General features: G+C 42.2%; 2 protein-coding genes across 3 annotated transcripts in view; one reads left to right on the forward strand and one right to left on the reverse strand.

Annotated features, from left to right (window-relative positions):
* The window catches only part of brip1 (BRCA1 interacting helicase 1), a 182,955-nt gene extending 178,988 nt beyond the window's left edge, over positions 1-3,967 (reverse strand). The window contains exons 1-2 of the mRNA XM_078422433.1: positions 3,781-3,967; positions 740-885 (exon numbers count right to left, since the gene is read on the reverse strand). Coding sequence (XP_078278559.1) covers positions 740-832 — 93 coding nt within the window. The 5' untranslated portion in view covers positions 833-885; positions 3,781-3,967. The remainder of the gene's footprint in view (positions 1-739; positions 886-3,780) is intronic.
* Positions 3,968-4,140: 173 nt separating this feature from the next.
* The window catches only part of ints2 (integrator complex subunit 2), a 64,141-nt gene continuing 43,031 nt past the window's right edge, over positions 4,141-25,250 (forward strand). For both annotated transcript variants that reach the window (XM_078422238.1, XM_078422239.1), the window contains exons 1-8: positions 4,141-4,477; positions 11,785-12,092; positions 17,500-17,638; positions 18,901-19,003; positions 19,360-19,473; positions 19,966-20,096; positions 21,484-21,657; positions 23,800-24,029. In XM_078422238.1, the coding sequence (XP_078278364.1) occupies positions 11,800-12,092; positions 17,500-17,638; positions 18,901-19,003; positions 19,360-19,473; positions 19,966-20,096; positions 21,484-21,657; positions 23,800-24,029 (1,184 nt within the window). In that variant the 5' untranslated portion in view covers positions 4,141-4,477; positions 11,785-11,799. The remainder of the gene's footprint in view (positions 4,478-11,784; positions 12,093-17,499; positions 17,639-18,900; positions 19,004-19,359; positions 19,474-19,965; positions 20,097-21,483; positions 21,658-23,799; positions 24,030-25,250) is intronic.

The following is a 25,250-nucleotide window of genomic DNA, read 5'->3' on the forward strand; positions in this document are numbered from 1 at the left end:
TAAAATGCAGACCTACGTGCAATTTATCTAAATTTATTAAACTTTGGAAACATTAAGATTCATAAAATTATGGCTTGAGCCATGAATTATGCATTGGGGTATTACTGCCCCCTCCATCAACTCCTTTAAGTCCAGGCACAAAACCTATTTCTCCTCCCTAGCGTTTGAGGCCCTCTGAGGGGGCGCTGTGAACTGTTTATGTATGTGCTGTTATGTTTGTGTGCCATTGTATGTTCGTTTCTTAGTACCTGAACTGATGTACAGCACTTTGGTCAACGTGGGTTGTTTTTAAATGTGCTATACAAATAAAATTGACTTGACTGGAATTTAAGAATATGGTTTATCCAAGCAGTAATGCTGTATATTTATATAATGGCTTTCTGCTTCTTGACTAACTACAACTGCTCTAATGGAAGCTCTGAATGTAGCTCTCATTGGGAATTGTTCCTCAGATTTCACTAGCATTCAGACCACCCAGTTGATATTAAACAATTAGTATTCAGGCAGTTCAGTTGATATTAAACTATACTCTGAAGCTGGTTGGCCCAGCTATTTAATTTTCAATTCAGCCACACAAATGTGTTTAAATAGAATCAACAACATGGAAAGTTGTGTTTTCCTGGAGACATCCTGCTCCTCCAGGAACACCACCAATCAATCCTCTGTCTACCCATTAAAATTCACGACACTGGTCACCATTCAAAATGGTGTGTTTATTTCTCAAATATGTGAAACTTACTGAATTCATCATGGCAAGCTGAGATGGATACGCCTTGCATGGAAAAAGAATTTTCACTCCACCAATGGTATATTCTGATGGTGATGATGCCATTTTAATTAAATAATCCCAATACACATTGAGAAAATACAATTTTGTGTTTCAATCTGCAAAATAAATGTAAAAATTACGTAGAGAAAAGGGCATATTTAATATTTTTAAAATCTACTCACTACTACACACTACCGCCATCAATTCTCCCCCCCCCCTCCCCCTCCCCCCTCCTCCCCCACCAGATTCTACCACTCACCTACACACAAGGGACAATTTAGAGCAGCCAGTTAACTTGAATGTTTTTGGCATGTGGTAGGAAATCAGAGCACCCAAAGAAACCCACGCAGTCACAGAGAAAACGTGAGCCCAGGTCTCTCGTGCTGTAAGACAGTGGCTCTACAAGCTGCGCCATTGTGCTACGCTCGAGTTTGAAAGTTACATGATACTAGATGGTAAAAGGGAGAATATTTGTGTTTTACTGTTGAAGCTATGCTGTTATTAATTTATATAAATAAATAGGACATCACAGTGGCCTAAGGTTCAAATGAGCAAACATCAATTTACTGCCGAGTCAGGGTCGATCAGCCCATTGGGCCCATCTGGCTTCCAGCAGAGCAATCTACTCACCTTCCCTCTGGCGCACTGCACTATTAACTCTCTCTTGATTCTTTTTGCCACTTACTCACACTAACAGATAATTTGCAGTAGCCAATGAGTGTGCCTATACAACTTTGGGATGTGAGAGGTAACCGGAGCACCGAGCATGGTCACAGGGAGAATATGCAAACTCCTCAAAGACACACCTGAAGCCAGAATTAACCCGGGGTCTCTGGAGTTGTAAGGCAACAGTATGAACCACTACACCACCATGTCTGTAAAGACCAGGAAATGCTTCTCCACAACAATAGACAATAGGTGCAGGAGTAGGCCATTCAGGAGCCAGCACCGCCATTCAATGCGGTCATGGCTGATCACTCTCAATCAGAACCCCATTCCTGCCTTCTCCCCATACCCCCTCACTCCGCTATCCTTAAGAGCTCTATCCAGCTCTCTCTTGAAAGCATCCAACAAACTGGTCTCCACTGCCTTCTGAGGCAGAGAATTCCACACCTTCACCACTCTCTGACTAAAAAAGTTCTTCCTCATCTCCATTCTAAATGGCCTACCCCTTATTCTTAAACTGTGGCCCCTTTTTCTGGACTCCCCCAACATTGGGAACATGTTTCCTGCCTCTAATGTGTCCAATCCCCTAATTATCTTATATGTTTCAATAAGATCCCCCCTCATCCTTCTAAATTCCAGTGTATACAAGCCTAATTGCTCCAGCCTTTCAACATACGACAGTCCCGCCATTCCGGGAATTAACCTAGTGAACCTACGCTGCACGCCCTCAATAGCAAGAATATCCTTCCTCAAATTTGGCGACCAAAACTGCACACAGTACTCCAGGTGCGGTCTCACCAGGGCCCGGTACAACTGTAGAAGGACCTCTTTGCTCCTATACTCAACTCCTCTTGTTATGAAGGCCAACATTCCATTGGCTTTCTTCTCTGCCTGCTGTACCCTGCATGCTTCCTTTCAGTGACTGATGCACTAGGACACCCAGATCTCGTTGAACATCCCCTCTTCCTAACTTGATACCATTCAGATAATAATCTGCCTTTCTATTCTTACTTCCAAAGTGAATAACCTCACACTTATCTACATTAAACTGCATCTGCCATGTATCCGCCCACACACACAACCTGTCCAAGTCACCCTGCAGCCTTATTGCATCTTCCTCACAATTCACACTACCCCCCAGCTTAGTATCATCTGCAAATTTACTAATGGTACTTTTAATCCCTTCATCTAAGTCATTAATGTATATCGTAAATAGCTGGGGTCCCAGCACCGAACCTTGCGGTACCCCACTGGTCACTGCCTGCCATTCCGAAAGGGACCCATTTATCCCCACTCTTTGCTTTCTGTCTGTCAACCAATTTTTGCAAATGAAAAACTTAAGCTAAAAACAAACAGTGGGAGGAACTCAGCAGATCAGGGAGCATCTGTGGAGGGAAATGGTTAGACGATGTTTCAGACTGAAGAAGGGTCCCGACCCGAAATGCCACGTCCATTTCTCTTCACATTTCTGCCTGATCCACTGAGAAGCAGTTTTTATGCTCAAAGTTCCAAGATTTGCACTCTCTTGCATCTCTAGGTAAAATAAACTTAGATTCATTTATAATTCAAGTCGTAAATCTTTATCTAAATACCAACAATCAAGATTCACATTAATAATGATTATGAAACAACATTCTAGGTAGACACAAAATGCTGTAGTAACTCAGCGGGACAGGCAGCATCTCTGGAGAGAAGGATCGGGTGACATTTGGGGTCGAGACCCTTCTTCAGACTGATGAGACCGGGGAGTGGGTGGTACAGAGATAAAATGTAGTCGGAGACAGTACGACTGGTGGGAGAACTGGGAAGGGGATGGAGAGAGAGGGAAAGCAAGAGCTACTTGAAGTTAGAGTTGTCAATGTTCATACCTCTGGGGTGTAAGCTACTTCTATAAAAAATAAATACATTTTGGAAAGCAGAAGGTTTTTAAACAAATATACAAGTTATTTAACTGTAAAAATTGCAGCTTCTAAATTATTTTCATTCGAACTCTTATTCCATCCACGTGCCTATCTAAAAGCAAACACCACTATCGTATCTGCCTTCACCACCATCCCTGGCAGCGTGTTGCAGGCACCCATCCCTTTCTGTGTAAAGAAAACTTGCCCCGGACATCTCCTTTAAACTTTGCCCCTCTCACCTTAAAGCTATGCCCTACAGTCTTTGGCATTCCCATCCTGCGAGACACCTATCCATGTATCTCATAGTTTTACATTCGATCTAATTCAATTCTCATTACCTAGTCAGCAAGTCAAATTGAGCAATTCTTAAACCACGGATAATGAACTGTGAGGCAAAAAAATTGCATCCAATTAATTAAGATTTAAAATATATATTTTACTCACAGTTCTCCAATTTTGTTTGACTTCAAATATAAATCGGGCAACATCAGTTCGCGCCTTCAACTCATCTCAATCACGCATGCGCCGGATGCGAGTTCCGGCCCACGCCGCGCAATAGCTGACGGATTGAGCGCGTCAATCAACCGGCAGCTTCGCCCCAATAGTCCGCAGATCATTTGTCACCAAGAAGGGTCTCGATTCCAAACATCACTCATTCCTTCTCTTCAGAGATGCTGCCTGTCCCGCTGAGTTATTCCAGCATGTTGTGTCTATTTTCGGCGTCACCAGTCAGCGTTGTGTGCGCGCCTGCTCCGGGAACCTGGTTCCTTGCGAGGCAGTTGCCATGGAGACGCCGGCCCGGCCCGGCCCACAATCCCATGTGGCGGTTGCGACGGTGTCTCGAGGGGAAGAGTTTTAATCTTGTCAGATGAACTCACACATAAGGGAAAAGATCTCGAAACAGAAATGCACATATACTTTCAATTCCGCCCCTTCACTGCAAACACTCTGAGAACATTTAGTTAAACTTCAATTTGATAGGTTCGCCAGGAGGGGAGGAGTGGATTGTACGCGGATGGCGATGCCGCAGAACTTCTCCGTTCATGGGATTACGCGAGTTCGGGGATTTAGTTAGAGCTGGGCCTCACTCGTCATTTTTTCTTTTATTTTAAAATCCGAGCATCATTTGGTTCCTAAGCAGGTACGTAATTTGACTGAAGTAGGAGAATATTGTTGTTACATTTAAGTGAGGTGTATTGTCAGTACTACGTATTTTTCTCCGCCGGTAGAATATTTGAAATCCTTTACTCTGACAATAATTCTATTCTTTACATTAAACGTTTTAAATCGTTTTATGATTATTCTATACTGGACGTATCAGAGAAATTATAAAAGCTTTTTAAATAATTTAAAAACCTTTAAAATGATTAGCAATTTTTTATGGTTCTTTAATTGCCGGTCCCTTGGTTTTACAATATGATAGTTAGGCACAATATTTAACACATTTGGAAAGTGGCCATTCAAATCAATATTGACACCAAATATTGTGTGCCTGCACTAATGTACTGTTGACAAATCATGAAAACTTATGTGCTGAACTAATGTTGTTTGCACCTGTCAATAGGTTTTTTTGTTCTAAAATTCAAGAATTTCACAACCTTTGAGTGCTGGTCTCGTAACGCATTTAAAATGGTATAGGGATTCTGTATGGTAGCTGTTGAGAATCAATTTTGCAAGGGGTGGAGGGTTGGCATACATAACTAAGGCCGAGATCAACCTGTAAACAGAACTAGTTAATTCAGAAACAAAAATATACCCATTTCCACAAAGGGTAGTGGCAATTTGAAATGTTGTCATCTCCAAAAGCTGTGGATGCTGGAAGAAAGACAAAGTGACATTATTAATATTTGTTTTATATTCTACAGTTGCTGGAAATCTCACATAAAAAGAAAATGTTGAAAATGATCAGCACCAAAAAATCTAGTGCAAAGGCAGATAAATTAATTTATGTCCAGTTCAGCCATGCCCTAACTGTGTGGCTTACACCAGTTCCTAATATTTATAAGGAGTGTGGGACACAACCAAAGATAAATTTCAAGTGTGCCCAACGATGTATTAATGAAACCCTTTTAACCTACCAGAAGAAGGAAAAGCAGAGACGCCTTTCTGAGTTATGAGGTCTTAAGAAATTAATTGGAGGAGCTATCGGATAGCACACAACAATAGACAATAGGTGCAGGAGTAGGCCATTCGGCCCTTCAGGCCAGCACCACCATTCAATGTCAAGTCAAGTCAAGTCAATTTTATTTGTATAGCACATTTAAAAACAACCCATGTTGACCAAAGTGTTGTACATCTGATTAGGTACTAAGGAAAAAAATGAAACATACAGTAGCACGCAAACAGTTCACAGCACCTCCTCAATGAGCCTCAAACGCTAGGGAGTAGAAATAGGTTTTGAGCCTGGACTTAAAGGAGTCGATGGAGGGGGCAGTTCTGATGGGGAGAGGGATGCTGTTCCACAGTCTAGGAGCTGCAACCGCAAAAGCGCGGTCACCCCTGAGCTTAAGCCTAGACCGCGGGATAGTGAGTAGCCCCAAGTCGGCCGACCTGAGGGACCTGGAGTTAGAGAGGGGGGTTAGAAGATTTTTGATGTAGGGGGGGGAATGTCCATTTAGGGCTTTATACGTGAATAGGAGGAGCTTGAAGTTGATTCTGTACCGTACAGGAAGCCAGTGGAGAGAGGCCAGAATCGGGGTGATGTGGTCCCTTTTACGGGTACCCGTCAGGAATCTCGCTGCGGCGTTTTGGACCAGTTGCAGGCGGGACAGGGAAGATTGGCTGATCCCAGTGTATAGGGAGTTGCAGTAGTCTAGGCGGGAGGAAATGAAAGCGTGAATGATTTTTTCTGTGTCGTCGAATTGGAGGAAAGGTTTGATTTTAGCTATGGTTCGAAGTTGGAAGAAGCTGGCTTTTACCACAGCGTTGACTTGCTTATCAAATTTTAATGCAGAGTCAAATATCATGCCGAGGTTTTTGACATGCGGTTTGACTAGGCAGGATAGACTTCCAAGACTGCCTGTTATCGATTTGATGGAGTCGGGAGGGGGGGCCGAATAGGATGACCTCAGACTTGCTCTCATTTAATTGGAGGAAGTTCTGTGCCATCCAACATTTTATGTCCTCAAGGCAGTGTAAGAGGCTGTTTAAATTTGACTGGTTGTTGGGTTTCAGGGGGAGGTAAAGCTGAGTGTCATCGGCATAGCAGTGGAAAGAAATGCCGTGTCTTTGAATGATTTGGCCAAGGGGGAGCATGTATAGAGAGAAGAGAATGGGGCCTAGGATGGAGCCTTGTGGAACTCCGCAGGAGAGGCTAGCTGGAGCAGAGGAATAACTGCCTATGTTGATGGCGAAACTCCTATCTTTGAGGTACGAAGCGAACCAGCTCAGGGCAGTGCCATCAATGCCAACCGCATACCGGAGACGGTCAATAAGGATGGTGTGGTCCACTGTATCGAACGCTGCGCTGAGGTCGAGAAGGAGCAGGATTGCACAGTTGCCGGTGTCGATGGCGAGAAGCAGGTCGTTGTGTACCTTCAACAAGGCAGACTCTGTGCTGTGCTGTGGTGGGCTCTGAAACCTGACTGGAAACTTTCCAGGATGGTGTTTTGGTGTAGGTAGGGCACTAATTGGTTTAGGATTGCCTTTTCAAGGACTTTTGACAGGAATGGCAGTTTGGAAATGGGTCTGTAGTTACTAGGCAAGGTGGGGTCTAGGTTAGGTTTTTTCAGTAGGGGCTGGACCACCGCGTGCTTGAAACTGGTTGGAACAGTGGCAGTGGCCAGAGAACTGTTGATAATAGAGAGGATGCTGGGACCGGCTATTGCAATGACATCCTTCAGAAGGGCAGTGGGGGCAGGATCAAGGGGGCAGGTTGCAGGTTTCATAGCGGAGACAAGCTTTGCAAGGGAGGATAGAGTGACGGGTTGGAAACAGTCCAATTTAGATGAACAGACTAGTGAGACAGCTAGGTCACGGGTGGGAGGGGAAATGTTCATTCTAATGTTCTCAACTTTGTTGGTGAAAAATTTAGCGAATTCTTCGCACTTAGCAGGGGACCCAACTAAGCTGGTACTGGGGGCGGGACATATGACAGAGGTAATTGTTCTAAATAGGACCTTGGAGTTATGAGAGTTTTTGGAAATAAGGTCGGAGAAGTATTGTGCTCTAGCAGACTTTACTGCTTCCTGGTATTTGAGAAGATTGTTTCTCAGAATTTCGAAGGAAATTTGAAGCTCGTCACATTTCCACCTCCTTTCTGATTTTCTGCACTCCCTTCTTAGGGCTTTGGTGGTGTCATTGAGCCACGGCCGACCTTTGGGCTTGGGCTTTTTCATTTTAAGGGGAGCGATAGAATCCAGGATGGAAGAGCAAGTGATATTAAATAAAGAGGCGAGATCTTCAGTGCTGAGATGGGGGGGGAGAGGCCTCAATAGTGCAGATGTTGGGGGCAGCTGTGAGAGCCTCGGAGAATTTACTGGCAGTCAATGAATTTATGTCGCGGGAGTAGCGAACAGGGAGATGAGATTTTGCGGGAGATAAAGGCAGAGATGCGTCAAAAATGATAGCGCTGTGGTCCGATAGACAGGCTTCAGTAGTTTCAATGTTGTTGATTGGGAATCCGGACGATAACACTAGGTCGAGAGTATGGCCTAACTTGTGAGTGGGTCCCGTGGTGTGAAGAGTCAGATTGAAGGACTCAACCAGGTGCATAAATTCACTCACAAGAGGCTTAGTGGGACAGCAAACATGAATATTAAAGTCACCAAGAATCATGATCCAGTCAAATTTGGGCAAAATGCTAGAAATCAGATCAGCAAATTGGGTGATGAAGTCCTTATGCATTTTTGGTGGGCGATACACAAGAACAATTAAGAGGGGATAGGCTAGGCCTACTTTAATTAGTTGCACCTCGAAACTGGAGAAACGATCAGCGTTCAGGAGGCGGCAGTTGAAATGTTTCTTAAACACAGTGGCTAAGCCCCCACCGCTTCCGGAGAGCCTAGGCTGATCATTCTCAATCAGTACCCCGTTCCTGCCGTCTCCCCATACCCCCTGACTCTGCTATCCTTAAGAGCTCTATCTAACTCTCTTTTGAATGCATTCAGAGAATTGGCCTCCACTGCCTTCTGAGGCAGTGAATTCCACAGATTCACAACTCTCTGACTGAAAGTTTTTCCTCATCTCCGTTCTAAATGGCCTACCCCTTATTCTTAAACTGTGGCCCCTGGTTCTGGACTCCCCCAACATTGGGAACATGTTTCCTGCCTCTAACGTGTCCAACCACTTAATAATCTTATATGTTTCGATGAGATCCCCTCTCATCCTTCTAAATTCCAGTGTATACAAGCCTAGCCGCTCCAGTCTTTCAACATATGACAGTCACGCCATTCCGGGAATTAACCTAATAAACCTACGCTGCACGCCCTCAATAGCAAGAATATCCTTCCTCAAATTTGGACACCAAAACTGCACACAGTACTCCAGGTGCGGTCTCACTAGACAATAGACAATAGACAATAGGTGCAGGAGTAGGCCATTCGGCCCTTCGAGCCAGCACCGCCATTCAATGTGATCATGGCTGATCATTCTCAATCAATACCCCGTTCCTGCTTTCTCCCCATACCCCCTGACTCCGCTATCCTTAAGAGCTCTATCTAGCTCTCTCTTGAATGTATTCAGAGAATTGGCCTCCACTGCCCTCTGAGGCAGAGAATTCCACAGATTCACAACTCTCTGACTAAAAAGGTTTTTCCTCATCTCTGTTCTAAATGGCCTACCCCTTATTCTTAAACTGTGGCCCCTGGTTCTGGACTCCCCCAACATTGGGAACATGTTTCCCGCCTCTAACATGTCCAACCCCTTAATAATCTAGGGCCCTATCCAACTGCAGAAGGACCTCTTTGCTCCTAAACGCAACTCCTCTTGTTATGAAGGCCAACATTCCATTGGCTTTCTTCACTGCCTGCTGTACCTGCATGCTTCCTTTCAGTGACTGATACACTAGGACACCCAGATCGCGTTTTACGTCCCCTTTTCTTAACTTGACACCATTCAGATAATAATCTGCCGCCTTATTCTTACCACCAAAGTGGATAACCTCACACTTATCCACATTAAACTGCATCTGCCATGCATCTCCCCACTCACACAACCTGTCCAAGTCACCCTGCAACCTCATAGCAACTTCCTCACAGCTCACACTACCACCCAGCTTTGTATCATCTGCAAATTTGCTAATGGTACTTTTAATCCCTGCATCCAAGTCATAAATGTATATTGTAAATAGCTGCGGTCCCAGCACCGAGCCATTTATTCCCACTCTTTGCTTTCTGTCTGTCAACCAATTTTCTATCCATGTCAGTACCCTACCCCAATACCTTGTGCTCTAATTTTGCCCACTAATCTCCTATGTGGGACCTTGTCGAAGGCTTTCTGAAAGTCGAGGTACACCACATCCACCGGCTAACCCCTGTCAATTTTCCTAGTTACATCCTCAAAAAATTCCAGAAGATTAGTCAAGCATGATTTCCCCTTCGTAAATCCATGCTAATTCGGAACAATCCTGTTACTGCTATCCAAATGCTCCGCAATTTTGTCTTTTATAATTGACTCCAGCATCTTCCCCACCACTGATGTCAGACTAACTGGTCTATAAATTCCCATTTTCTCTCTCCCTCCTTTCTTAAAAAGTGGGATAACATTAGATACCCTCCAATCCACAGGAACTGATCCTGAATTTATAGAACATTGGAAATCGATCACCAATGCGTCCACAATTTCTAGAGCCACCTCCTTAAGTACCCTGGGATGCAGACCATCTGGCCCTGGGGATTTATCAGCCTTCAGTCCCATCCGTCTACCCAACGCCATTTCCTGCCTAATGTGAATCTCCTTCAGTTCCTCTGTCACCCTAGGATCTCTGGCCACTAGAACATCTGGGAGATTGTTTGTATCTTCCTTAGTGAAGACAGATCCAAAGTACCGGTTCAACTCGTCTGCCATTTCCTTGTTCACCATCATAAATTCCCCTGCTTCTGACTTCAAGGGACCCACATTTGCCTTGACTATTTTTTTTCTCTTCACATACCTAAAAAAGCATTTACTATCCTCCTTTATATTATTGGCTAGCTAACCTTCGTACCTCATCTTTTCTCCCCGTATTGCCTTTTTAGTTTTCATCGGTTGCTCTTTAAGAGTCCCAATCCTCTGGCTTCCCACTCTTCTTTGTTATGATAGACCTCTTTTATTTTTATGCTGTCCTTGACTACCCTTGTCAGCCACGGGTGCCTCTTACTCCCCTTAGAATCTTTCCTCCTCCTTGGGATAAATTGATCCTACAACTTCTGCATTGTTCCCAGGAATACCTGCTCGAGCCTCCTTCCAGTCAAATATGGCCAGCTCCTGCTTCATGCCTCTGTAATCCCCTTTGCTATACTGTAATACTGACACTTCCGATTTTCCCTTCTCCCTCTCAATTTGTAGAGTAAAACTTATCATATTGTGATCACTGCGTCCTAATGGCTCTTTTACCTTGAGTCCGATTATCAGATCAGGTTCATTTCCCAACACTAAATCCAGAATTGCCTTCTCCCTGGTAGGCTCCAGTACAAGCTGTTCTAAGAATCCATCTCGGAGGCACTCCACAAACTCTCTTTCCTGGGGTCCATTACCAACCTGATTTTCCCAGTCTACCTGCATGTTGAAATCTCCCATAACCACCGTAGCATTACATTTGCGACATGCCAATTTTATCTCTTGATTCAACTTGCACCCTATGTCGAGGCTACCATTTGGGGGCCTATAGATAACTCCCATTAGGGTCTTTTTACCCTTACAATTCCTCATTTCTATCTATACCGATTCCACATCTCCTGATTCTATATCACCCCTTGCAAGGGAGTGAATAACATTCCTTACCAACAGAGCGATCCCACCCCCTCTGCCCACCTGTCTGTCTTTTCTATACGTTGTGTACCCCTGAATATTCAGTTCCTAGCCCTGGTCCTCTTGTAGCCATGTCTCTGTGATTCCCACAACATCATACTTGCCAATTTCTAACTGAGCCTCAAGCTCATCCACTTTATTTTTCATACTTTGCGCATTTAACTTCAGTATTCACCTCCCCTCTCACACCGGTAACAATTGGCCCTGACCTTACTCTCTTATCCCATCTAGAACTTCCCTTCCCATTTATTCGAGAGTCCTTTGCAATTTCTCCTGTATTCGCTTCCCCTTTAACTCCATCTTCATATTCCCAATTTGTCACCCCTCCCCCCCACTACTTAGTTTAAAGCCACACATGTAGCACTAGCAAACCTGCCTGCCAGAATGTTGGTCCCCACAACACAATACTTGTCATTGTATCTCGGAACATGTGACAATAATAACTAAACATTTGCCTATTGCTGAATTGAAAATTACTTGCAAATGTTATTTTCTATTCAGGTGCCTTCAACAAAGATGACGGAGTTTACATGCCTACAGTTTGTCAGTTCCTTTGCATTTGAGGCTATGCAGAAGGTGGATGTGGTGAAGCTGGCAGCACTAAGTGACCCAGAGCTGAGGCTGCTGTTACCCTGTTTGGTGAGAATGGCTCTTTGTGCCCCAGCTGATCAAAGTGATGCATGGGCTCAAGATAAAAAACTCATCCTGCGCCTCCTGTCTGGGATTGAAGCTGTCAACTCCATTGTGGCTTTATTATCAGTAGATTTCCATGCACTGGAACAGGATGCTACAAAAGAACAACAGCTGAGGTATTTATATGTTACTGGTATAAATAAAAGTTTATATAGATGCCAAGTGATTAATTTGTGTGATTTTGTTGATAGTCTTGTTCGTAAGATTTTTTAAGAATGTGAATTATTTGTGCTATTACAATTTTAACCTCAAGTTATTATATCTCTAGGACAAGGGTTCCTAAACTGGGGTGAATTTACTCCCAGGGATAAATTTGTTGATTCTGGATTTGTACTTTTTTTCAATTATAATATATTTTTTTAATGTATTTAGATTTGAGGTAGAAATGTTGTTTGATTTGTTCTCATTGACTGACTGTGTTTGGTTCTGGTATACCGGTATCTGTTCATCATTAGTTGTTCATAAATAAGTGAAATAACATTGTTATGTGCTATTATTATTGTTATTTGAACTTAAAATAATGTTAAAACAGTATTTTAAAATTTCCCCATTGTCAGTTGCTTTATTATGGTAGAAGAGTAAACTCAAATTACTGAACAAAACGGTGGGGGTAAATTTACTTTCAAAAAGATGGCAGGGTAAACTGGACGAAAAAGGTTGGGAACCCCTGCTCTAGGATGAAACATTTCTCGATTAAGTCATATTTTAAAGATGACTAAATAACAATTCTTCAGAATTGACCATGTTGCATTATCAGCTGCCATATTTTGGGTGGGATCCGAAACTAATATTAGTTGTTCTCTCCGGGGCAGGTGCAAAGCTATCCTGCAAAATCAGTCATCGTGTTTACAAATCTGTTGTGCAGCTGCAAGCAAGAATTTCATTGTGCCGTTATGGTACATATGACAATAAAACTCTCTTAACAAAACAAGAATGCGAGTTCTCCCCAGTGTACTGACCAGCATTTATGCCTCAACTAGCATTGAGTCAACATCAAAAAAAAAATTTGAGCATCATATTGATGTTGTGCACAATGAGCTGCCGTGAGTTTTCATGCCAAAATCCAGAGGACATCTGTTTAGGTTATGGGGGAAGAGGATTAGAGTGGTTCTAAGAATTTATTTGCTTTTTGGATGCTCACCCAAGGTAGTATGAAATTTTGTAGATGGAGTCAATAGTGGCGAATCTGGTCTGCGTGATGACTGGACTTACACTTTTACTGGCAAAGGGAAAATTTGAGAATGGCAGATTACTCGTGTACTGCCTGAGTGAGTGCTGGAAGTGGGTAATCTCACAACATTTAAGCATTTAGGCAAGCACTTGTATTGCAAGTCATTGAAGGCTGGGAGAGTGACCTGATAGAAGTAACTAAAATTCTGAGAGGTATAGATAGATAGCTGATCTTTTTCCCAAGGGGAAATTGTTAATTACTACAAGGTATAGCTTTAAGATAAGAGAAGGAAATTTTAAAAAGATATACGAGGCAAGTTTTCTTACACAGAGTGGCAGTTGGAGGCAGATGCAATAGTGATTTTTAAGAGGTATTTAGAAAGGCACGCAAGCATGCAAGGATGAAGGAATATGGATCATGTGTAGTTAGATGAGATTATATTAAGTTTGCAACATGATCGGCACACAAAGGATACAGAGAAGATTTGCAGGTGGAAAGGGTGCAGAGATGATGCAGCAAGCAGACAAATAGAAGGGCCAATAAAGGCAGTGAAATGTCATTAGCAAGTAGGATTGGTCACCCTGTTATAGGAAAGATGTTAACCAAGATATTACTAAGATGTTGCCTCGACTTGACAACCTGAGCTATAGGGAGAGGTTGAGCAGACTAGGACTCTTCCTTGGAGCGTAGGAGGATGAGGGGTGGTCCATTGTACAAAATCATGAGAGGAATAGATCGGGTAGATGCACATAGTCTCTTGCCCAGAGTAGGGGAATCAAGAACCAGAGGACATAGGTTTAAAGTGACAGGGAGAAAGATTAAATAGGAACCCAAGGAGTAACTTTTTACATAAAGGGTGGTGGGTGTATGCAACGAGCTGCTGGAGGAGGTAGTTGAGGCAGGTACTTTCGCAATGTTTAAGAAACATATACACAAGTATATGGATAGGACTGGTTTAAAGGGATATGGGCCAACCGCAGACAGGTGGAACTAGTGTAAATGGGAAATATTGGCTTTGTGGCGTTGGGCCAAAAGGCCTGTTTCCAGGCCTGTGTGCATGCCACTTTCTACAGTTTCTATCTCCTGATATACCCAAGTCCTCTCATGCACATTTTTCTTTCCACTTCACCCCCTCACCCTACCCTGCCCTGCTCCCTCGCCCTGCCCTGCTCCTGCATAAGTTCCTTCCCCTCCTCAGTTCAGTTTCGTTTAGTTTATTGTCACATGTACTGAGGTACAGTGAAAAGCTTTTTGTTGCATGCTAAACAGCCAGCCGAAAGACAATACATGACTACAATCAATCCATTTATAGTGTATAAATACATGATATGGGAATAATGTTGCCTGATAACAGCTGGGAAGAAACTGTCCCTGAACCTGGTGGTGTGCATTTTCACACCTTTTGCCTGAGGGGAGAAGAGGGAGTGGCCAGAATGCGACTCGTCCTCGATTATGCTGCTGGCCTTGCCGAGGCAGCATGAGGTATAAATGGAATTAAAAGAAGGAAGGTTGGTTTGGGCGATGACCTGGGCTACGTCCACAATTCGCTGCAATTTCTTACAGACCTGGATGGAGCTGTTCCCAAACCAACTTGTGATGTATCCTAATAAAATGCTTTCTGTGGTGCTTCTGTAGAGGTTGGTGAGAGTTAAAGGGGACATGCCAAACTTCCTATGCCTTCTAAGGAAGTAAAGGCATTGGGGTGCTTTCTTAGAAACATAGAAAATAGGCGCAGGAGTAGGCCATTCGGCCCTTCGAGCCAGTTGATGGTCATGGCTGATCATCCAAAATCTGTACCCCGTTCCTGCTATCTTCCCCATATCCCTTGATTCCATTAGCCCTAAAAACTAAATCTAACTCTCTCTTGAAAACATTCAGTGAATTGGCCTCCACTGCAGAGAATTCCACAGATTCATAATTCTCTGGGTGAAAAAGTTTTTCCTCATCTCAGTCCTAAATGGCTTACCCTTTATTCTTAAATTGTGACCCCTGGTTCTGGACTCCAACATGGGGAACATTTTTCCTGCATCTACCCTGTCCAATCCTCTTAAGAATTTTATATGTTTCTATAAGATCCCCTCTCATCCGTCTAAATTCCAGCGAATACAAGCCCAGTCGACCCATTCTTTCATCATATGTCAGTCCCGCCATCCCGGGAATTAACCTGGTGAACTTACACTGCACTCCCTTAATAGCAAGAATATCCTTCCTCAAATTAGGAGACCAAAATTGCACACAATGCTCCAGGTGTAGAATCAACTGCACCTGTACAGGTGCATCAACTGTACAACTGCAGTAGGACCTCCATGCTCCTAAACTCAAATCCTCTCGCAATGAAGGCCAACATGCCATTGGTTTTCTTCACTGCCTGCTGTACCTGCATGCTTACTTTCAGTGACTGATGTACAAGCACACCTAGGTCTCGTTGCACCTCCCCTTCTCTGAATCTGACACCATTCAGATAATAATCTGCCTTCCTGTTCTTTCCACCAAAGTGGATAACCTCACGTTTATCCACATTATACTGCATCTGCCATGCTTCTGCCCACTCAACCAACCTATCCAAGTCACCTTGCAGCCTCATAGTATCCTCCTCGCAGCTCGCACTGCTACCCAGCTTTGTGTCATCCGCAAACTTAGAGATGTTACATTTAATTCTCTCCTCTAAATCTTTAATATATATTGTAAACAATTAGGGTCCCAACACAGAGCCTTGCGGCACCCCACTAGTCACTGCCTGCCATTCTGAAAAGGACCCATTAATTCCTACTCTTTGCTTCCTGTCTGCCAACCAGTTCTCTATCCATGTCAATACCCTACCCACAATACCATTTTGCACACTAATCTCTTGTGTGGGAACTTGTCAAAGGCTTTTTGAAGGTCCAGATACACCACATTCACTGGCTCTCCCTTATCCATTCTGCTTGTTACATCCTCAAAAAATTCCAAAACAACCAAATTCTTGGTTGTTGCTTCAATATGGGTGGTCCAGTTGTTGGTGATATTGACGGAGGAATTTGACGTTTTCGACGATAGACACAAAATGCTGGAATAACTCAGCGGGACAGGCAGCATCTCTGGAGAGAAGGAATGGTGACGTTGCGGTCTGAAGAAGGGTCCCGACCCGAAACATCACCTTCCTTCTCTCCAGAGATACTGGCTGTCCTGCTGAGTTACTCCAACATTTTGTGTCTACCTCTGATTTAAACCAGCATCTGCAGTTTTTTCCTACACGCATGAAGTTTTCGCCCATCTCTACTTCGGCACCATCAATATAAGCTGGGGTATGTGTCCTGAAGTCGATCACTATCTCCATTGTCTTGCTGATGTTGAGAGAAAGGTTGCTGTCTCGACACCAGGACATGAGGTTCTCAATCTCCTTCTTCTCTGCCACCTCCTTCTGCCCATCATCCACCCATAGGTTCTCTGGGTCCCCAATTTCCACCACACTTCCAGCACCTTCCCCCCCCTCCCAACCCATTCCCATCTACTTACCATCTCTCCCTCTAGTTTTAGATTTCACTCACAGACATTTAATGAAATTTCACAAAGTGCAGCCGTTTGTCTTCTCCACTTAATACATCCACCTTTTTGTGATCATCTCCATTCTTCTCTCCCCACCCCCTCCCGACTCATTTTCTAATTAACTCCTCCTGCCTATAATTTGCCAGTTCTTGCCCTACCCCCCCATCCCCCCCCCCCCCCCCCCACACACACACACATGCACACACACACTCCCACCACTTTCTACCAGCTATCTCCCTTCTACTCCAGTCTTGAAAAACGGTCCCAACCCAGAACGTCATCTGTCCATTTCGCTCCACTGATACAATATACAATACAATACAATATATCTTTATTGTCATTGTACAGGGGTACAACGAGATTGGGAATGCACCTCCCATACGATGCAATAAATTAATTAGCTAATCAGTTTTAATTTAAACAACCCAATGAAACAAATTAGATCGTTTTAAAACAGAATAAAGTGCAAGTAGATCTGTGCCGGTTCACTGTGCGATGTGACCATCCGGCTCAGCAGGACCGGTTCATGGCAGCTATGGCCCTGGGGATGAAGCTGTTCCTGAGTCTGGAGGTGCGGGCGTAGAAGGTCTTGTAGCGTCTGCCCGATGGTAGAAGTTCGAACAGACTAATGCAGGGGTGTGAGGAGTCTTTGTGAATGCTGGTGGCTTTTCTGAGGCATCGTGTGTTGTAGATGCCCTCCAAGGCTGGTAGCTGTGTTCCGATAGTCTTCTGAGCTCTGTGACCTGCTTGAAATACTCCAGCAGTTTGTTTAATCATATGATGTTAAAAAAAAATCTTATTTATGGCCTTTACTTTCCCCATGACAGGCACAAATTGGGTGGAGCAAATGGTGAGAGCATTCTGGTGTCGCAGTTGCAGCACGGCCTGGCTTTGGAGTTTGAACACAGCGACTCTCCTCGTCGGCTCCGACTAGCTCTGAGTGAATTGCTGGTAATAATGAACAAGGTAATGAGTGATAATCTGCCTGTACCTAAGGCAGAAATTGGACTCCTTTATTTATCTTCTCGCTATCCCTTACTACATCCAATTACCTTTCCAGAAAATCACGAATGTGCTTTGAAATCATTCACAAGATTAAAGTTTTCCTTGGCTAAAGTGTAGACATATGAACTAGCTGATGGTGGAGCATGCTGAGGATCACTGAATTAGAAAATAAAACCCTTCCTTGTAGAAACTAACATAAACCACACTCGTAGCTTTCCTGTGTGGCTAAAACAAAATGTTCTTCACGAATAGCACTGTCCACATTGAAGTTCATGATTGGGTCAGGATATTTTATGAATAAATGAGGATGACTGAATTGGAAATTTTTAATGTTTCATGAAATATTGCTGAAAAGAACTAATTGATCATGAATATAATTTAATCTTTGCGGCATGCTATAGAATGCAAATTTGACTGCTGAAGAACATTTTGAAATATATCACTGATTATGAAGCACATTAGGATTTCAGGAAGATATTAGAAGTACAAGTAAATGTAACTTATTTCTGTTCTAAGGGCAGATGAACAACGGTGCACAAGCTCCTATTAAAATATTTTTGACGAGATGGCTCTGGCAGTAATGTTTGAATCTTTGTACCACGGGTGAGGTATCAGAGGACAGGATAGCTAATATTGTTCCCTTTTTCACATCGAGCAGTAGGGATAAACCTTGTAATTAGTGTGGGGGATATTGACGAAAATTCTGAGAAACAGGATTTATGTTCACTTGGAAAGCCAGGGGCTAATTAGGAGAAATAGGCGATAACTGGTGTTTATATGCACTTCACTATGGCTTTTGACAGTCCTGCAGGGCAGGTATACAAGACATGTCGGTCGATTAATCGAGCAGAGGGTAGCAGTGAATGGTTGCTTTTCTAACTGGAAACCTGTAACGTGATTCTGTGTCCACTGTGTTTTGTTAGTTGTGATACAATGTTGATTAACAGGAATTTATTTAGAAAGTTATCTGAACGTTGTAGTGGAATTTAAAACATCATCCTTACCGACAGGCTTTCAGTTTCCAATTTTGAGTGCATTTGTCCAGGTTTCCTGACATACTTGAACTGCCTTAACAACTAACCTTCTAGCCTAAACCAACTGGGGAAATCCGTAGCACGTGTTCAGTTGGGAGGATTCCATAAGGTAGGGATCAACAATGAGAATTTGAAAACAAATTTTAATTAATTTACATGTCACTGTTGTTTCTTGCTTGTATTTTTAAGGTATCTGATTCAAATGGAGAATTTTTTATGAAATCTTCAGAACTGTTTGAGAGTCCTGTGTATCTAGATGAAGTTGCAGATGTGCTGTGTATCCTTCAAGCAGGTAAAAATTGCATTATCAATAAAATTAAAGATTAATGTAACTTTTCCTTCAGTAGGTTCAGGGAAGAATTATTCCTTGCAGCAAAACCCCAACAGTGGAAGGGCTCCTACTAAAGGTGATGAGCTGGAGTATGAGCAAACTGATCTGATTACAGAATTCCTCCTGCTCATCATCCAAACCAGTGCCAGAATATTAATAATATTTGCATATTTGATGAAAAATAATAGAATTATCCAAATTTATGTGAGGTGTTAATAACACTGTCACTATCCAAAATAATACTTTCGATTTAGTATAGAATATTTAAATTGTGGTTGATAAATAATTTGTATGAAGCTCTTTTTTTCCTTCCACAGAGCTCCCATCATTATTGCCAATTACTGAAGTAGCAGAAGCCTTGCTGCATGTAAAGAATGGATCCTGGTTCATGTGTTTGTTGGTAGCAAATGTTCCTGACAGCTTTAATGAAGGTAAATGTATTTCTTTTCAAGTCAACACTGTAATAAACAGGCTTAAATAGCCCAAGAGTCCACTTGTAATCAGGGCGATGTGATTATACTAAAGTCTGTAGTAGCATTGTTTTTGCCAAGATCATTTACTTGGGTATCTGAGATGGGGAGAAAAACAATCTCACAGATGTCGGCTCTTGTGGGAGAAGCAAAGTTATGCAATTATGCTTAACAGTGATTTATTATTCTTAACTATTGAATAAGTTCCAAATTAGCCCCATTTAAAAAAGAAATTACAGAAAGGAATTCCCCTCTAGGTTTTGGAGCAAGTCATCTATCTGCCCGCTTGGCCATAAATGGTGCTGAGCACTGGGAGAAATTCACATGATGGAAGAAAGAAGATAATTAAAAAATATAAATGTATATATTAAATGTATCTGCACTCTTTTTCGACTCATTATTTCCTTTCTGATATGGTGAATTTGGGTGTAACACAGAGCCTCTGTTCATTAGTTTGCAGGGGCTTAATAAAGAATGGTGAGCGTCAGGATGAGGAGAGTGCTGGGGGCCGTCGCAGAACTGAGGCACTTCGACAGCTATGCAAGATGAATCCTACGCAGGCTTTAAATGTCCGAGCCATGGTGGTAAGAAACAACATTACACTTGTGTACTCATTCTGCCAAAACCCTCTTCATGGATATGTTCCCATGGTCACACTGAGCTGTGCCATTTCCACTGGTGCCTGGCACTGCATATCAGCGGTCATTCTCGAACTGTTTCTGCTTAACCAACCTGCAGCAGTGTAGCCTTTCACTATTTGCTCAAATTGACTCAGAATGGTGTATGTCCGAAACTGCTGGAAAAGATGGCGAGGCAGAAAACTTCAACCACCAGGTCAGTGGGATGTAACCTAAATAGCTCTGCTTTTCTGGCATGGACGCAGTGGGCCAGGTGGCATCCCTCCATGTAGCCAATTTAAAATTCCATTCTTCTTCACTGGAATGCACCTGAGTGGATTTGGTTTGAAAGGATACAATGTTTTTGTGCAATTGCCCGCTGGTGATACTACAGGGTGTTTTTAACTTCTGCATGTGTTCCAGAATTAATTTTTATAGCTATATTCCCATCATTGTAATGAATACAAAATCTAGCACATATCTTTTTGGAGAGGATTGGATGTGGAGAGACAAAGAGGCCTGCTTTGGTATCAGCTGGCACCTTTGAAAAATAGTTCATTATCTATTGAGACCGGGGACTGAGAACAAGGAAAGATCGTCTAGAATTCTTGCTGTTACACTAATACATCGCCCAAAATCAAAGAATTGCAAATGTTTTGAGGAATTTCAAGTACAAATTACATACAGAAAAAAATAACAGATCTTTTAAATTGATTTAAACCGTATTTTGCTGAGGATCTTCACCACTTTTCAAGAATGAAATATTACCATTAAAATGGAGCCTTTAATGTTTTAACATTATGTTTTTTTGACAAGCAAAATGATTAATGGATTATCTTTTGAATAATTCCATTTTGGTATGAAACTGGCAACTATATTCAACTATTTTCATGGCTCAGTATAGTTTTGAAAATTATTTTTTATTTATTTAAAATTGGATTACTCATTTTTTTCAAAAACATTTATATTAATGATAAATCAATTTTTTCTGTGTTCATTAAACTTTATTTAATCAATTGCTACTATTGTTAATGTGCTATTAAATATTTTTGATGTTTTAAATAACACTAAAATGCCATGCTTGATAGATAAATATGAATAGAAACAGACAAAAATTTGATTTAAATCTATTTCTAATATAGCTTGCTTTCAAATCAGTGGTAACTGAAAAACAAAAACTCTTTGCAACTAATCATATTTGCTTGAGGTCAGGAAGGGAAACGAGTATGCACTGAAGGAGAGTCACAGGGAGGAGTGCAAAGCTTATCTTAAAATATTTGTACATGGATCGTGAGCAGAATATACTAAATAGCCTTCTTAGGCTTTCTCATACTTTTACCTTATTACGTTCTAGGTGGAAGAATGCCACCTCCCTGGCCTTGGAATAGCTCTGACCCTGGACCAGTGCAAGAACGATGGCTCTGACGATACTGTGACTGACCTCGTGTCATTTGTTAGTGGCCTACTATTGGGAACTAATGCTAAAGTGAGGACCTGGTTTGGCATGTTCATCCGCAACGGGCAGCAGGTAAGAAACAGCGGGCAGTGAAGAAAATAAATGGCATGTTGGCTTTCATAGCGAGAGGATTTGAGTATAGGAGCAAGGAGGTCCTTCTACAATTGTACAGGGCCATGGTGAGACCACACCTGGAGTATTGCGTGCAGTTTTGGTCTCCTAATTTAAGGAAGGACATTCTTGCTATTCAGGGAGTGTAGCGTAGGTTCACCAGGTTAATTCCTGGGATGGCGGGACTGACATATGAAAGAATGGATCGACTGGGCATATATTCACTGGAATTTAGAAGGATGCGAGGTGATCTTATAGAAACATATAAAATTCTTAAGGGGTTGGACAGGCTCGATGCAGGAAAAATGTTCCCGATGTTGGGGGAGTCCAGAACCAGGGGTTACAGTTTAAGAATAATGGGTAGGCCATTTAGGACTGAGATGAGGAAAAACTTTTTCACCCAGAGAGTTGTGAATCTGTGCAACTCTCTGCCACAGAAGGCAGTGGAGGCCAATTCACTGCATGCATTCAAGAGAAAGTTAGATATAGCACTTGGGGCGAACAGAATCAAGGGATATGGGGAGAAAGCAGGAACAGGGTACTGATTTTGGATGACCAGTCATGATCATATTGATCGAAGGGCTGAATGGCCTACCCCACCTATTTTCGATGTTTCTATGTAAATGGTGGCTGTGGATGAATTGGCTTCATAATTGATTTCAAAAAGTAAGTTGCATTTTATGAGACATCAAAAGATCTATAAAAGATTAAAGACTTTTTGCTCAAGTTATTTAGGTTCTTTGTGGTTACATTTTTTTTTTAAAATTCAGGACTCTTTGAAAAATCAAAGCTAATAATATAGACTGTCAGTTTGACGTGTTATATAATCTATTGCCATAGTTTAGTTTTAAATAATGTCATGTTGTGCTTTCCTGCACACACTTCATTTACAATTTTCAGTACTCCAATGTTAGCCACTATCCTCAGCTGCTTCGGATCAGGAATATTCTCTTCCATTTTTTTCACATCATATCAACCATTGACGATACCATTTCAGTTCATCAATGCTCATTGCATATAATAGCTTCCAGTTCACAATGATTTTCAACTTCTCATTTTCAGACAGTAATGCATGTGACTGCTTTGAATTGTGATTCTTGAATTGTTTGGCATAATGATTTTTATATAAAATTATTTGTTGCCATCCATCTCTGTATCCTTCAGTTCTACAACCCACTGAGTGTTCAACGTTCTGGAGTCATGTCATCTCTATCCAATTTTGCTCCACCTGCGTTCCCCTTTTAAGGCAATTCTGGAAACAACTTACTCAATCATTTTTCACCAATTCCTACATATTTTCTGTGGTATCCCTTGTTTTCTGACCATGCTCCTGTTTTGGGTTATTTTACATTATTAAAGGCATTGTATGGACTCAAGCTGCTGTTGATGGTTGTCTTGAGAATGAGGAAGTATTTCAGTACAAAATAAAATTACACTTCTTGCAGTCTTTGAGGGTGGAGTCAGCACTTTTCTGCCTTGTGATTTGGGAATTCATGGATAATGAGACTTGTTAGGGAAAAGATTCAGGTGTAATTTTTTAATTGCTTTACTGCCCTCTGTGGTAAAAACCAGTATACTGTAATAATTTGGTTAATAATCTGCTAGATTTTCCCTTTGCTAGTAAAAATGTAAGCCCAGTCATCACGCAGACCAGATTCCCCACCACTGACTCCATCTACACTTCATACTGCCTTAGGTGAGCACCCAACGTAATCAAATTCCTTTCCCACCCTGGTCATTCTTTCTTTTCCCTGCTCTCGTCGGGCAGAACAAACAGAAGTTTGAAAGTGCACACTACCAGAAACTGTTTCTTTCCCTTTATTATAAGGCTTCTCAGCATTCCTTCCATAAACTAGGGTACAATCCGATTCTTCTCTTCCTCATTACGGACATTGGACTTTGTCCGTGGAACGGTTGCACTATATTGCTGAGAACTAGAATCTGCACCCTGTATCTTTTCCTTTCCCTTACCTATTGACTTGGCTTGATTGTATTTGTGTTTAGTATTATTTGATTGGATTGCTTGCAAAATAAAGTTTTTCACTATACTTCTGTACATGTGACAATAACAAAACCTATCCCAAATTTTTGTTGTTGTTTTAGCGGAAGCGGGAACGCATCAGTTCAGTGCTGTGGCAGATGAGGCGACAGCTGCTACTAGAATTAATGGCAATTCTCCCAACGGTCAGCAGTGGTCGCATTGGTGAGGACACAGCAGACACCGATATGGAGCCCAACATATCAGTGTATTCGGCACTGAAGGAAGAAAATGTGGTGAAGGCCAGCGCAATGCTGCGACTGTACTGTGCACTCATGGGAATCGCTGGCCTCAAGTATGGACTGAGATAATCTATTAGCAGGGTACTGGGTGGAGATTATTGTTTTATGGATATTACGCCATGGTTGTGTGACATAGACTACTGAATTATTAGAAAAAGGGAGAGAGAGACAGTCTGGAAAGTATACAAATGCATACTTATTGTTTCACCATCTTGGCTGGAGATGGGTCATTAGTCACAATTAAACATTATGCTGCTAAGTAGTAGGAAACATTGTGTATCAGATGCTTAGCACATTTTTCATATTTAAATCAATTGGACATGTACATGGAGAGGAAAAGTTTTAGAGGGATATGGTTTTAACGTGGCAGAAGGGACCAGCATAGATGGGGCATCTTGGTCGCCATGGGCAAGTTGGGACGAAGGGTCTGTTTCCATGCTGTATAACTCTTAGACTCTATCTTAATCTTGTAGGTTGGCATTGAATTAGCATCATACATTATTTTCAAAGTGTGGAATTTAGCCAAGCAATTCATTTTTATGCAAGCATGTGAGGGGAAAGTGTCCAACTCGTTCAACAAACCATACTGATTAGCAAAGTTACAGCTTTGGTTCCTTATCTGCATCAGCTGACATAGTTGTGGGAGTTTCAATTTTAAGCCTTGCAAGCTTGTGGTTTGGAGCAAAATTTGTTTATGACAATGAGATTATTAAGGGGTTGGACATGTTAGAGGCAGGAAACATGTTCCCAATGTTGGGGGAGTCCAGAACCAGGGGCCACAGTTTAAGAATAAGGGGTAGGCCATTTAGAACAGAGATGAGGAAAAACTTTTTTAGTCAGAGAGTTGTGAATCTGTGGAATTCTCTGCCTCAGATGGCAGTGGAGGCCAATTCTCTGAATACATTCAAGAGAGAGCTAGATAGAGCTCTTAAGGATAGCGGAGTCAGGGGGTATGGGGAGAAAGCAGGAACGGGGTACTGATTGAGAATGATCAGCCATGATCACATTGAATGGCGGTGCTGGCTCGAAAGGCCGAATGGCCTATTCCTGCACCTATTGTCTATTTATTTGAGTTGATTTCTATTGATCAAGCACATGGAAATGGTGCAAAAGAAGATCAGTCAAAATATGGTCCTTTTGGGATGACATAACCTTGTGAGAACTTGAGCGCAGCAAAGGAAAGTAACCAATATAGAAACATTTCAAATTAATAAGAAAAGTTAGAAGAAAATATTGCTTGGGGAGGCTCTAGAAAAATAACCCCCTTGGATAAA

This window comes from Rhinoraja longicauda, chromosome 26 (genome assembly GCF_053455715.1).
Source record: "Rhinoraja longicauda isolate Sanriku21f chromosome 26, sRhiLon1.1, whole genome shotgun sequence".
NCBI lineage: Eukaryota > Metazoa > Chordata > Chondrichthyes > Rajiformes > Arhynchobatidae > Rhinoraja > Rhinoraja longicauda.